The following is a 15,129-nucleotide window of genomic DNA, read 5'->3' on the forward strand; positions in this document are numbered from 1 at the left end:
ATTGACTGTGGTCCACCAGAGAGGAGACCCTTCAGATAAAATTGAGGTGTCTGGAGATTACAACCTGCATTTGGGGAAGTACAAGGGGAAGTCCTTCCGCTGGCTCCTGGAGAATGACATATGAGAGATTTGGGACAGCAGGGAGTATGGCTAATCATCCTTCATTGTGAAGAAAAACTGTGCTGCAGGGACAAAGATGCAGCTCCAACTCTACTTTCAGAAGAAGCTGCATCCACCCACTCTTCTCGTCTCTGAAGACACATGCTCCCGCTGAAGCCATTGGAGAGTCTGGTGTCTTATTTGTTTCGTCAGAAAGATCTACACGCTGTCATACACACAGAAGAGAATGCACCTCCATCATACTAGTGGTGATTAAAGTCATACAAGCCAAATACAAGAATATATTTCTTTAATGACTTTCTAACACTTGTCTGTTTGCATCACAGTGATGGATGAAGAGCTGGAGAGAGTGATGCTGAGTATCTCTCCTTCCAAGCAACATGTGCAGAGCTGTGAGTAAACATTTGATGTCTTTTATCTCCGTTTCCACTACCTGAATATTCAAAATAGTTTACAGTTCAGCCAATTTGCTATTAATCCTGTATTCTATTCTGCATATAATTCAGCCTGCCAGCCTAACCAAGCCACACATTCGGGCGCAGTGCAGGACCGGGTTCACACAGCCTGAGGAGCTCATCAAGAGAGTGGAGGGAGTTTTATCCAAATGGTGCTCCTCTCTTCAAGCCCTCAATGCTGAAGGTATGGCGGATCCAGTGACTGCACATCCTGCGACGTTGCCCGAGTGATCCTGTGGTTGAAGGAGGGATTTTGTACAGGCGTGGAGGATCAGTGCAACTGAATCACATGCAGTGTGAAGGGGCCAAAGTCCCTCTTTGGATCCCCATCAGAGGCACATCCCAGCAGGAGGGATATCACTTCCATCAGGCTCAGTGGGTCACTGGAACACGCGTTTCCCCAGAGCCGTTTCAAGCTCAGGGGATGACTGGCGTGGCGCGGTGGAATTATTAGTGCCTGGTGGACTTGAAGCAGCCTGGTGTTCACCTCCCAGCCATCTTTGATCCTGCATTAATGGCCCAGCTCAACGCAGTCTCTGAACGGGTGTTGGGACACCTGAAATATCCAGCATTTCATCTCTCTAGCAGAGACACTGGAGAGAAGTTTGGGGTCAGATCTAGGTAACCATCAAACAGACAGACAAAGTAATGGACGAGACTTCAGCATTAGTTAGTAGGAACTGAATTTCAATCATATTTATTTTTATGAGGTTTTCCCTTCCGCAAGTCAGAATAACTTATTGTACTGTCTTTTGTTTTCATAGAAACACATCGGCCGTCTCTGCCCCTGCTGTCCTCGCCAACTGCCACTCGCGCTGGACCTGTGAAGACAGGAGGGAGAGTGTTTGTGTTGAACCACAAGCGGTGGCCGGCCCCCATGAAGGCAGCTATTGACTACCTGCTCAATAAACACTGTGGGATGAAGGACATGCTCAAGCTTGTGGACAGGACTATGCTGCTCTAGTTCACAACTGCTGTACAGACACAAACAGCATGCTGCACCCAACAACAAAAAATCATATCTTACAATATGTAAAACACCTCTGCAAGTTACTAAACACTAGCTCATCTTTGAACACCAGCTCAGTAAAACTGCAAGAGAGGCAGGAACTCTGGCACTCTGACAAAGGGGAGTGAGACTACTCATGTGCCAGTTGTAACTATTCCTGTTGCAGTCGTTAACCCACCGCCACCTGGTCAGACCCTTACTAAAGCATCCATTGATAAAATTGTCCAAAACATAATAGAGAAGCAACATCAGCAACAACCAGTGCAAAAAAAGAAGCAGACAAAAACGTCCATCTACTTCTTTTACCAGCAGGGACCTGTCAGATACTTTTACTGCTCCACTCTGGTGCAGAGGCTACCTGTGACCACCATGACTGTTAGGACTGGAATGTGCTGTGTGGACCACATGGGGAGGACATCAACAGCACGGACTGCATCACAGAATATATAAAGTTCTGTGTACACACCATCATACCATCCCGGACTGTACGCTGCTACCCAAACATCAAGCCATGGCTCACAAGTGACCTGAAAGCACTTAAGAAAAGAGCAGCTTTCAGGTCTGGGGACAGGGATAAGCTCAGGAGAGTCCAGCGCATACTTCACTGTCTGCAATGTAGCCAAAGTATTTCCAGATTTCACTTCTGGCATCTTTTTTTTTTTTTTTTTTTTACAAAAAGCTGAGGACCGTCGACAAATGCTCCGGCACTTGACGCTATATTGTCTCCCCAGCGATCATCGCTGTGAGTGAGTGCTGGGCAGCCCCGTCCCAGACATAAATATAAACACTTGTTTGCGTCTGTACATAATGGAGCGGGATAAAAGGGATTGCATTGGCCGGGAATCGAACCCGGGCCTCCCGCGTGGCAGGCGAGAATTCTACCACTGAACCACCAATGCATTTGTGATTTGTCAGAAGGGGGCGTGGCCTAACTAGAACACATGCGACAGCATGCACAGGCCTTAAAAAAAGAAAAGCAGCAAGATCAGAGTTGGTTCAATCTTCTCTAATTTGATCACTCTGGGTATAGTTTCATAACAAAGTTAGATAGAGCTGTGAGAGAACTCAAGTGTACAACTCAAATTGCTATGGTATTTTTTGTTTATTACTATTAGTACAACTACTCCACCAAAGGTCTCTACAGCTGTTAAAGCCGACTGACTGATCAGCTGAGATCAGAAACAGAGGTTGCTTCACCCAACGCTACAGAGGAAAGGGCGTCTTATTTTTCTTGTCTCTTCAAGAATACAAGTGAAGGAAACATGGATGCAATTCAGGGACTTGGGATGTACCAAGAGTAAAGTTTGTGCATGGAGAAAGACGAAAGCCATGATGAAATGAGTACAGACATAAATATAAACAAGTGTTTATATTTAAACAAGTGTTTAAATATAAACAAGTGTTTATAATGTGTCTAAACATGGATGACCTGCAACTTCCTGATGTTAAACTCAGACAAAACTGAAGTTATTTTACTCGGCCCTGAACACCTCAGAGATCCATTATCTGGTGATGTGGTTTCTGTAGATGGCATTGCCCTGGCATCCAACACCACTGTAAAGAATCTCTGCGTTATCTTTGACCGAGATTTTTCCTTTAACTCCCGCGTGAAGCAAATCTCAAGGACTGCATTTTTTTATCTACGTAACATTTCAAAAATCAGGCACATCTTGTCCCAAAAAGATGCAGAAAAGCTGGTTCACGCGTTTGCTACTTCCAGACTAGATTACTGCAACTCCTTATTATCAGGCTGCTCTAACAAGTCTCTTAAGTCCCTCCAGTTGATCCAGAATGCTGCAGCTCGTGTACTCACAAAAACTAAGAAAAGAGATCACATTACTCCTGTATTAGCTGCTCTGCACTGGCTCCCTATAAAATCAAGAATCACAATTAAAATTCTTCTCCTCACCTACAAAGCCTTGATTGGTGATGCACCATCATATCTTAAGGAGCTTGTAGTACCATATTGCCCCACTAGAGAGCTGCGCTCACTAAATGCGGGGCTACTTGTGGTTCCTAGAGTCCTAAAAAGTAGGATGGGAGCCAGAGCCTTTAGTTATCGAGCTCCTCTTTTATGGAACCAGCTTCCACTTTCAGTCCGGGAGGCAGACACAGTCACCTCATTTAAGAGGAGACTTAAGACTTTCCTTTAATAGTGCTTATAGTTAGGGCTGAATCAGGTTTGCCCTGGTCGAGCCCCTTGATATGCTGCTATAGGCTTATAGGCTGCTGGGGGATGTTTTAGGATACACTGAGCACCTATCTCCTCTTCTCTCCATTGCACCTTATTAACTCTGCTTCCTCCCCGGAGTCTTTGTGACTTCACGTCTCATAGGGTCCATTGGACCTGGCGGTGTCTGATGCCTGGTGAGCCGGCCTCCTGTGTTGGCCCTGCTGATGCGCCCAGAACTAGTGGTTATTTCTTCCATGGTGGAAATTATAATAGTTTTTACGGAGACAAGCCACACCCCCTTTTCGCAAATGGTTGCGAATGACCACAACTTGTCAGCCGATAAAACTGACGCGAGTAAAGTGTGAACGCAGCATAAGGCAAAAAACGTCTCCCCCTGTCACACAATACTGTGAGGTCAGTACAATACATTGCCAGATGTTACAACTCAAGTCTCCCACCGCAACAGCACATGGCGGGAGACCTGGGTTTGATTCCTGGCTAACCTTGAAATTGAATACTCAGAAAACAAATTTTGTTTAATCACTTGTGTGCTCGGAATAGAATATAAACACTTTTGTTTGTGTCTGTACATAATGGAGCAAGGGAAAAAGTGATTGCATTGGCCGGGAATCGAACCCGGGCCTCCCGCGTGGCAGGCGAGAATTCTACCACTGAACCACCAATGCATTTGTAGGGGTGGGAAAAGGGGCGGGGTTTAAAGAGACACGATACACTTCAGGACACCAGTCTCACACCGCAGTAGCACAACACTCAATAGCCTAAGGCAGTGGTTCCCAAAGTGGGGGTCGCGACCCCTAGGGGGGGGGCGGTGGTACTACAGGGGGGGTCGCGGCTTCATCACCAACCCACACACACGCACACATACACCGGTAAAACAATATAAAATAACCGACGTGACATGCACTGTGTTCCAACCACGCCACCAGAGCGGCTCATGTCACAGACCGACTGTGGCAAAACCAGCGAGAGCGAGCGCGCGCCCTAGCGAGAGAGCGCGAATGAGCGAGGGAGAGAGAGAGACACACAGCGACACATAGCGAGAAAGATACGGAGCGACAGAGAAAGATAAAGATAAGAGAAGGAAGTATGTACAAAGATGGACAGATTTGTGACTGGTCTAAAGCGCATGGTTCATGCATTATAATGCAATTCATTAAAAACCAAGAAAAATTTGGGGTCGGGTTGCGTCCAATGTTCCTATATCATCAAAGGGGGTCTTGACAGAAAAAGTTTGGGATCCACTGGCCTAAGGCAAAAATTGTTTCCCCCCCGTTTAACATCTCAGCATAATATAAAGACTTTTGTTTGTGTCTTTACATAATGGAGCAAGGGAAAAAGTGATTGCATTGGCCGGGAATCGAACCCGGGCCTCCCGCGTGGCAGGCGAGAATTCTACCACTGAACCACCAATGCATTTGTACTGGGAGGAAAAAGGGGCAGGGTTTAAAAAGAAGACATGATACACTTCATGACACCAGTCTCACACTGCAGTAGCACAACGCTTAACAGCCTAAGGCAAAAATTGTTTCCCCCTGTTTATCATCTCAGCAAGAGCTGACTGTGCGGACAGCGCTGCTTGCATAAGTGCGAGCAGCAGCAGAGTGGCACATTCAACCTGCGCAGTTTTCTAGCCTTTACAGCTCTCGTTTAGCTGTTGAGGCAGTGGCGGCTGGCCAATAGAGGGCCACGGGGCCTGGCTCCACCCTTGAGCGACAAAAAAAAAAAAAAAAAAAAAAAGTGTACAAAAATAAGATTTATAAATTATACAAATTGCCATTATTTGTGTTTTGGAAATATGAAATATACCCAGTAATATTTGTAAAATAGGATATCTGTGCAAAATATGTTTTTCCTGCACGTCTCAGCTGCGCTGGGCTGTATCGTTTTGGCCCAGAAGAGACGGGTCTAAGAAGCAATTTAGCCAATTACCGATTAAATATATAAATGAGTGATATATAATTTAGTTAATCAGCGTTCTAAAATAGATTCAGCTTTGGGCCAAAGTACTCAGGCCCAAAAGCTGCGCGATCTCATCAGGCGCATTTTTAACAACATGACTACTGCGAGCACGACACAAGCACACTTCTCTTCCAAGAAGACCCGACCCGCTAAAATCTCTCCTCCAAAACCCCTTTGAGAAAAGAACTTTGGCGGAGAAACTACATGAAAAACAGCCGGGCCTCACAAGAAGACAACAGACTGGCTGAAAGGGAAGCAGCACAGGAAGCTTCTGTAGAGACCGGTACACCCGGGAGGTTTGGCTAGCTGGATGCTGTCGCGCGCGCGCATGCATGCATATATATAGCATGCATGCATATATATATATATATATATATGCATGCATATATATATGCATGCATGCATATATGCATGCATATATGCACTTTTGAAAAATGTGACACTTAAAATAAAGTACTACATTTTAGAATAATTAATTTAACTGTTCACATCATTGTTGGGCATATATATATATGTGTATGCATGCATACATGCATATATGTATACATGCATATATGTATACATGCATATATGCATGCATGCATATATGCATGCATGCATGCATATATATATGCATGCATGCATGCATATATATATATGCATGCATATATGCATGCATGCATATATGCATGCATACATATATGCATGTATACATGTATGCATGCATACACATATATATATATATATATATGCCCAACAATGATGTGAACAGTTAAATTAATTATTCTAAAATGTAGTACTTTATTTTAAGTGTCACATTTTTCAAAAGCTTTTTGTTTTAAATCCAGCCTTTATTTTTACTTGAAATAAGAGATGTTTAGATGTTATTCAATTTAACTTTTTTAATTTGACAGTCAGTTGTTGACTCCATACGGACATTAATATAACTGCTGGCTACTTCAATAAATATGGAACCTAAGCATAGAGCGCAACTTTGACATAATTGTTATGTTCCGGACCTTTGCATGAGGAAATTCTCTCCAACTGGACCTCACTGAATTTCTGTTCAATACCTCTGCTGCTGTAAGGGATCAACTAACATTCGAATTTTGCCACCGCATTGTATAAATACCACTGTCTATCAAAGTATTAATAAAGTCAGGAAATTAAATAGCAAAAAAATGACAAAGAAAACGAGCAAGAAAATCACACAAGCATAATCATTTGACTTAATTCACAATTATTAAACATTTGGCAATATGTTGAGCAATTTTGTATCATCTACTTTTCTAACCTCAAACTTCTAATGTGTTAGTGTAGTGCAGTTCAAACATTCTTTTTGGTTGCTGTCAATTCAGGATTACCACTCTCTTCCAAGAAAGCAGTTTCTCATTATGGAAGTATCATCTAAAATGAGTCATAATGAATGAAAAGCCATTAATAAACAGCAGCACACTAAGTAATGCATTCTCTCCTGCTCCTCATCAGCGGTATGTCTTGCATGACTGAACGGTGAGCAGGCGAACTGAAGTCCAAGTGGACAGATTCTTTTTGCTATCAAATTACATTTAGTAACATTAACCATAAACCAACAAGCAATCCAGGGTTTAATGAATGTAGCTTTTACAGGTTTACTAAGCTCTAATATCAGTTGGTAATCTACCTGTGAAGTGACCAGAGCCTCTAGCACGTAGACTCTAGTGTCACACAAGGACCTCAGGACCACCCGACATATGAATTGCCCTACGGACTGCGCCTGGAACCGTATTGGGATGTCCACACACCCACAATCTGTTGGAAGGAGTAAAGAGGAGACTCAGGGATAGGAGGAGGTGGACGATCAAAAGGACAAGTGTTGACAGTTACATAAACAAATTACATGTGGAGATGCACCAATAGCAATTTTCTTGGCCGATTCCAATTTCTAATTTTCTGCAAAACATGCATTTAAGTATCACGACTGTCAGGACAGAGACCAGAACCGAGTCAAATGCTGCAGCGCTCGCTGTGTGTGTGTGTGTGTACACGTGTGTTTTAGAGAGTGGGAGCGAGTGTGACAGTGCACTTTCCACCTACTCTTCCATTCTCTATAACATGCAATGTTTGTCAGTTATTAATAACTTGATCGGGAAGGCTGCTTCGTCACTTTTTGACCTTCCCACCCGCAGACACCCGTAACATTTTAAAGTAGTCTAAGCTTACCTGAAACCCGGCCCATGCATCACAACTCCAACCAAATGGTGTGTGTGGCTGTGATGTTGACTGGTAAAAACATAATTTTTAACAACTAGCAAATTGTCACAGGCGATTAGCTTGACAACCGGATTATCATTAGGACGAGGGTCAGACATTTACTACCTTAAAGTTTAATTAAGGTTATAAAAGTTTTACGATATGTTAAGATAAACAGAACAAGAGACTGAGTTTGCAAACAAGATTAAGTGCACAGGGGAGTTTTGAAGCTCCTATTCATCCTTTGCATCTCTCAATTATTAATTGCATAATTTCAGCTAAATCCACATCATACTACATACTTAGTTTTTATGTGTGTGTACCTGCAGGATTCTCCCATGGTATGTTGGTGTCTTCCTTTGTAGGTATTGTAACCTTGTTTGGTAAAGCAAAGTATTGTGGCAAAGAAACCTCCACGCTGTATTCTACTCCTTTACGGTGATGAACCTCTCTTAACAGCTGGGTCTAAAAAGAGACAAGAGAAAAGGAGGTCAGAGGACAGCTAATAAACAGGGACAACGTTTCACGATCCTGCCGGAGTGAGAATGTGTGTACCTGATGTTTGACAAGCTTGCGTACAGCCGCAGCTGCCCTCACGGTGCTGCTGTGCAAAGTGTGCGTCAGCATGCGCCTCCTGTGTTCATCGGCGCTCATGCTATGCTGACCCCAGAAGGCCAGCGCTTGCTCCCAGGCCATATTGATCAGCGGCACACGCACCATCTCTTCACACACCTGGCCCACCTTGCATTGAAGTCTTAATACTGTCACACACACAGCTGGGTCTATTGCTGGAGAGAAACGTCAGTGAAAAAATCTGCATTTAAGTAATTACATTATAATTGGGTTGGTGTGCTGCAATGCGCAGTGTTTATAAAAACAGGTTACTAGAAAACAACTACAGAATATAAAATTTTGTTTGACTTGGATTGTGCTCTGATGTCCTAAAATACTTGTAACAGCAAAAATTGGGGGACAGGTTTCCTACCAGAGTTGCAGGGGATAGAGACTATGTTGGAACTGGGCCTGGCAGTGAAAGGGGAAGGAAGAGGCAACTCTGCTGTGGCCTTCACCATATAGACCATATCCACCACCTAGAGGGACAGAGACAAAATGAAAATTGAACATGGAATTGGGAAGAAAAAAAAAGACGAAAAAACAAACATTCACAAAATTATCCTTTCACCGGGTTATTGTCATCTACCCTATTTCAACTGAAACTTGTTTTAAATACAGATAAGACAAAATTTATGCTGTTTTCAAAATGTCGGAGTCGGCCACAGAATATCCCTTCGGTGGTCACTGAAGGAAGTGAAATAGAGGTGGTTGACTGTTATAAATATCTGGGTATTTTGATTCATGACTCCCTCACGTTTAAGCCACATGTGCACTACCTGGTGAAAAAGTTGAGGTTAAAACTGGGTTTTTATTTTTGAAATAAGATGTGCTTTTCAACTAATGTAAAAAAGCGATTAGTTGCTGCTTTTTTACCTGTGTTGGACTATGGTGATCTTCTTTACATGCATGCCTCTGCTAACTGCCTTCATATGGTGGACACGGCTTACCATGCTTCACTGCGGTTCATTACCAACTGCAAAGCTGACTCACCACTGAGTTATACTCACGGGTAGGATGGCCTGCTTTGGCCACCCGTAGGCGCTGTCATTGGTACACCTTAATTTATAAGGCAATCCTTGGTCTGCTGCCAAACTACCTGTGTGTCCTCATCAGGAAGAAAAGTGTGGGACAATACTCGTTGCGTTCGCAGGACTTCCTGATGCTCACTGTCCCAAAAACCAGAACAGAAACGGGGAAAAAAGCTTTTGTGTACTCTGCACCCTAATCATGGAGTATGTTGCAGAATGAGTTCAAACTCAAAGATCTGATATCACTTACTGGTTTTAAATATAAAATTAAAGAAATGGAGGCAGGTTCCCAAAAATGTCAATGTTTCTTAAATTAACTCTGTTATGTCACTGTCTCTTAACTTTTAGTTTCTTTTAACTTGTCTTGTTCTGTGTTTTGTTTGTTTGTAACTATCTGTTTCTTATGCTGCTGCATGTCTTGGCCAGGTCACCCTCAAAAAAGAGATTTTTAATTTCAATGGGACTCAACCGGTTAAATAAAAGGTTTAAAAAAAAAATAATTAAAAAAAAGAATCTATAAACTAATGAAACTTAAATGGAGATTTTTCTCTCCATTATTAAGTATATTCATTTTAAATATTTACTTTGAACATTTTAAAGAGGCATTAGATGTTTTATTAACGATTCATCTGCTGCTTAAAGTGAGTTTTAAGAAGTTAACGAGGTCATAATTCCATCTCTTATATCAATGTAATATTCCCTTGAAAATATCTCCTTTAAACAACCGTATTTATTCAAGTTTCTCGCCAAAAACTGAATTTTACAAGATCACAGTTGACCACATTATGACGTTGTAATTTCCCTTCGCCCAATACTCTTTTTTACTGTTTGGAGGATGAAAGCACCATAATGCAGCAGTTAGCGCCATTATCCGTTAGCTGGAGACCCCGTGCTGTATCTTGCAGCTAATTGACGTTAGCTAACATTGGATATACACCAACTTACATGTGCCGATTTCGACATACTTGTTGGTCACAACGTAACATAAGCAGCGACTCAAAAGCATTAAGGCAAATGTTCCTCTCGCCTTTTTTATTTTTTACCGAATATCACATAAAGATAACATTGACTTCTTACCTGCCCTATCGGAGAACTGCATGCAACAGCATGCAGAAAGCGGCCCACTTGGCACATGGCGAGCCGTGCTAGCTAAGTTATCTATCAATTAACTCTCCTTTTAGTTGCATTTTTAAGCAAACCAAAGAACGGCAACTATATTCTGCTAATAATACACAATAAAAAGTGACCCAATAACATACTCACATACGGTGTCCGAATAGTAACAGCTAGGAAGATTCGCTAATTGCAGCAGCAGAAGCAGCCACACTGCCTCGTGAACCATCGAGTCACACTAACTTCTTAAACGCCCCTGCTGTGAAATGACCAGCCGGGGGCGCTGCAGCATTGCTACTGAACACTTTACCAGTATGACCACTGCGTGACCATCTTCTTCTTCTTCTTCTTCTTTTGCTTTTTATGGCTTTCGGGCGCATTACCGCCACCAACTAATATAGAGTGTGGACTTAAGGAAAGCAAATCTCTTATATAAAAAAACAAAGAAAACAAAAACAAAAACAAACAAACATACAAACAAAATGTATTCTCAGATTCTATTAATTAGTAATGGCCATTCCTTAGCCTTGTCATCACCCTCTCTTTTCTATTTTGTCCACTAGATCCTGCACTAACAACCAATGATTTATTATTAAACAAATTGCTCCTTTTTTCCATTCATTCTGCCATATCTTTTTGATTTGTCCCTTAAATCACCACTTTAGCTTCTGACTTATTTATATTTACATTAACAATATTTCTCCCACTCTTCAAAGCCCTTTTTGTTGCTTTGACCTCCTTCTCATTGCCATAGACTCCAACATGGACCCACACAAAATGGACCGCTTTCAAAGCAGACCTGTCAGCTCCCCACTCTGTTCCCACCAAGCGTCTCATCACATGCAAAACCTTTTTACATTTATTAACCATTTAATCAATATTTACATTCCTAGCATCAAACCACATCCTAAAAATATGTACGAGTCCGTCCTTTTCAGCTCTTTACCATATCAATACAATTTGACCTCTGTTCCTATTTTCTTTCTTGTAAAGAAACGGATATTAGTTTTTTCCACTGAACATTTAAATCCCCATTCCAGTGCCCACTGTTCAACTCTTTTGATTGTTTCCTGCATCCGTTTCACAACATATTCCACATTCCTAACTCTTTTCCACACAGCCCCATCATCTGCAAATAAAGATCTCCCTATATTTAGACCGAGATTTTCATAAACATCATCAATCACAATCGAAAACAATTAAGGACTAATCACACTTCCTTGTGGTGTTTCATTGTCCACCAAATGGCCGACAGACACCGTCCAACTCTCACTTCTATAGAGCGCCCCAACAAACAATGTTTAACCCATCTAAACATTTTACCAGATATTCCTAATCTTTTTTAATTTTGATTAATAGTCCCTCTTTCCACAGTAAATCATACGCTTTTTCCATATGAAAAAATACTTTTACCACTACCTCATTATTTACCTGAGCCTTCCTCACCTCTGCTTCTAGACATGCTATTGGATCCATTGTTCCACTTCCTTTTCTAAATCCATTTTGATATTTTGAACTAAGATTCATATTTTCCAAACAATATGTTAAGTCTTTCTGTGATCATTCACTCCATGATTTTACACATGTGGTAAGTCAATGCCTGTACCTGATGGGTACTAACTATAAGTGCTTGTTTCCAAAGTCCTGGTAATTTTCCTTCCTGCCTAATTTTATTATACAAATGCAAAATCACCTCTAATGCAAAATCAGACAGGTGGTTCAACATGATGTAGCAAATCTGATCTTTCACTAGAGCAGTTAGACCTGGTTTACTTATGGCCATTTTTATTTTTCCAAAGTGAAGGGAGTATTAATTGCATCTTCCCCCTCTTCTTCCATTTCCAACAATTCTTTATTTGCTTCCCTTGTTCCATGACTTCCATTTAAACCCTCCTCTGACATATTACCAGAACTATGGACCTCAATCAGCGCTTTAGCTAACATTTCTGCCTTTGCTTCATCATTGTTAGCCACCACTCTGCCATTTTCCAATACTGGATACCCATACTCCCGTTTTCCTTCACTCATTTTCTTTATAATTCCCTGACTGTGTTACCAATAAGGAAGCCCTGAGAGGCGAGGGAGGTAAACAATTCAAAATTGTTTTCTCTCCTGTAAACGAAAGGAGAAAAAAAGGCCAGAATAATCAAAACATTTTCTTTTTCATCTGTGAAACACGTGGAAAAAAACTGTTTTTTGAAAACTACATATATTGTGGGTTAGTTGGCAGAAAACATGAATGCATTAAGTCCTATTTGAAACATGGCGTTGTGGTCTACTTTCAACCCAAACACAACAAATGCAAGTTAAAAGTCAATTATATTAAAAAAAAGTATATATATAAACAGGCAACACGGACCTGCGGGCAAACTAGCAGCACCGAGCAGTACTTGGTGCCGGGGCAGAAGGGCAGGTAGTGGATGCTGAGAGTGTCTTCTTGGCCTGACTTGAGACAAACACTCCTCACTGCACTCAAGAACTCGGTGTCTTCACCATCTGGGCACACACGGACACACTTATTAAGGACCTCAACCTTGCGGACCTGAATACAGGTACAAGCACCAACTGTAATCAGGGCGGCATGGAGCATGCATTTGTGTTACTTACTGATATCCAGCTCCTCCCCGCAGCTCTTGTCTGAAGTCATCTCCTTCATACTACAAGAGGGAGGAGAAAAAAAAGTAATAATCATGATCATTCATAATGCATGAATATCAGACGACTCAACCAGATGCAGCTGCACCATAGATGACCTCAGTCCCACTTCAAATCCTCATCGTCAACTAAATGATGAGGAGGAGGAACCGGAACATTTGGCTTTGAAGAGGTCTCCAGTGGGGAGAAATGCAGACCAGCCAACTATTCTTCATGACAAACCAGTGCTCTCCTGAGGAGCAGCCTCATATGTTACGTCTCTTTACATTTGATCTGATGCGTAAATTCAGTGTGTAGCTCGCTGGGAAAGCTCGCGTAAGAAGCAGCATGCTACCATTTGCGTCCATAAAAGTGAACTTGTGTGCTAAATGTGATATTTTTTCAGTGGGAGATAAGACATCATTATTGTGTTCTCTTGCATTTGGACCATTTTGTAAAGTTTACTAATGTTTTTTTTAACCTGTTAACAGGTTGTGCGTTGACGCATAATCACCACTCCACCTTCTGTTGATAATGTTGGCTCTTTTTAAAAATGTTTTAGGCTAAAATTCTTGCCAGATCTTTCACATTGCACCTTTGACGCACATGAGAATAGACTAGATCTTCTCTATCTCGTAACCGTACAGTATGTGTCTTCGGTTGTGTGTGTGTATTAGTGCTGTGAACGGTGCATGTTTTACTTGGCTTCAGAGGAGGTCTGTTGAACGAGGCCGCCCCCTTTCTTTTGGGGTTCCAGTGGGTTGAACGGAGACTCCACCAGCACTACCCTACACACACATGCAGCAGTGAAGGTTGAATTAAGCAATACAACACAGAAGACAAAAAAACATACAGTACCGAGACTTGGCTTCTGGAAAGCTACATTTTCTTCAAGCTAATTTTTCAGTGCAGTTAGCCGCGCAAAATTGTATTCCCCTCCATTGTACGACATATCACGAACAGTTAATGTATCTAAAACCTGGGCAAATGTCACCAAAACCTTCTGAATTTGTCGAACTTTTTTTTTAGGGGGTGGGGATTTGTGTGCAAACTGCATACATGCATGGACACATGAACATAGACACATGAACATGGACACAGACTCCTACCTGAACGTAGCTTCTGTGTTGAAGGTGTTGGTTATGGGCACTTGGATCACTTTCGGCTGGTAGCATGGAGACTTGCACGTGACGACATTCTGAGGAGAGACATCGAAGAGGAGACTTTCATCTACTTAGTAGAAGCCTCTATAACAGCCAGCCTTCATTAACACCTTGTATCGAAACCACCAATTTGTGTGACCTGTGTTCGACGCAGCATGCTAACGATTCAATCAGACAGACAGGACGATGAGCAAGCTATCAGCAAATCAGCCAATGAGGAGTGAAAGCCAACGATGTCGGTCCAACCCCTTGAATCCATTACACTCACCGTGGTTGTGATGTGACCGACGTGGGTCTTCAGCGTGAAAGCGAGAGTGGTGCCGCACAGGCCGAAGGGAAAGCCAGGGGTGAGCAGGAGGGTCGCCTCCACGGGCTGCATGAAGGAGCAGCGGAACTGGACCGTGATTTCGACGCTTGCCCTGTGAAAACCGCCACAGATGATCTCATCATTTTCTGTTCCACTGGAACCAGAATTCCCTAGTACAACCGTCCCATTTTCCGATTATAGCAGTGATGAATCAGCAGAATTGTAATACTTCTGCATAATGGCATTGTCCTTAAAAACAGCGTTTCTAAGAGTTAAGCTCGGGATTCAAAATGGGACATAGGCTATTTTTATTGAAGAGCC

General features: G+C 42.2%; 1 protein-coding gene and 3 non-coding genes across 4 annotated transcripts in view; all 4 read right to left on the reverse strand.

Annotated features, from left to right (window-relative positions):
- Positions 1-1,191: 1,191 nt before the first annotated feature.
- The window catches only part of LOC117746427 (cilia- and flagella-associated protein 47-like), a 43,034-nt gene continuing 29,096 nt past the window's right edge, over positions 1,192-15,129 (reverse strand). Inside the window, exons 41-50 of the mRNA XM_034555550.1 lie at positions 14,770-14,920; positions 14,448-14,536; positions 14,040-14,126; positions 13,312-13,361; positions 13,064-13,200; positions 8,934-9,039; positions 8,504-8,736; positions 8,272-8,413; positions 7,380-7,507; positions 1,192-1,396 (exon numbers count right to left, since the gene is read on the reverse strand). Coding sequence (XP_034411441.1) covers positions 1,334-1,396; positions 7,380-7,507; positions 8,272-8,413; positions 8,504-8,736; positions 8,934-9,039; positions 13,064-13,200; positions 13,312-13,361; positions 14,040-14,126; positions 14,448-14,536; positions 14,770-14,920 — 1,186 coding nt within the window. The 3' untranslated portion in view covers positions 1,192-1,333. The remainder of the gene's footprint in view (positions 1,397-7,379; positions 7,508-8,271; positions 8,414-8,503; positions 8,737-8,933; positions 9,040-13,063; positions 13,201-13,311; positions 13,362-14,039; positions 14,127-14,447; positions 14,537-14,769; positions 14,921-15,129) is intronic.
- trnag-gcc lies at positions 2,413-2,483 on the reverse strand. Its single transcript has one exon. It is a non-coding gene; the product is annotated as a tRNA-Gly (tRNA).
- trnag-gcc lies at positions 4,373-4,443 on the reverse strand. The gene has a single exon. It is a non-coding gene; the product is annotated as a tRNA-Gly (tRNA).
- On the reverse strand, positions 5,121-5,191 carry trnag-gcc. The gene has a single exon. It is a non-coding gene; the product is annotated as a tRNA-Gly (tRNA).

This window comes from Cyclopterus lumpus, chromosome 2, assembly GCF_009769545.1.
Source record: "Cyclopterus lumpus isolate fCycLum1 chromosome 2, fCycLum1.pri, whole genome shotgun sequence".
Taxonomy (NCBI): Eukaryota; Metazoa; Chordata; class Actinopteri; order Perciformes; family Cyclopteridae; genus Cyclopterus; species Cyclopterus lumpus.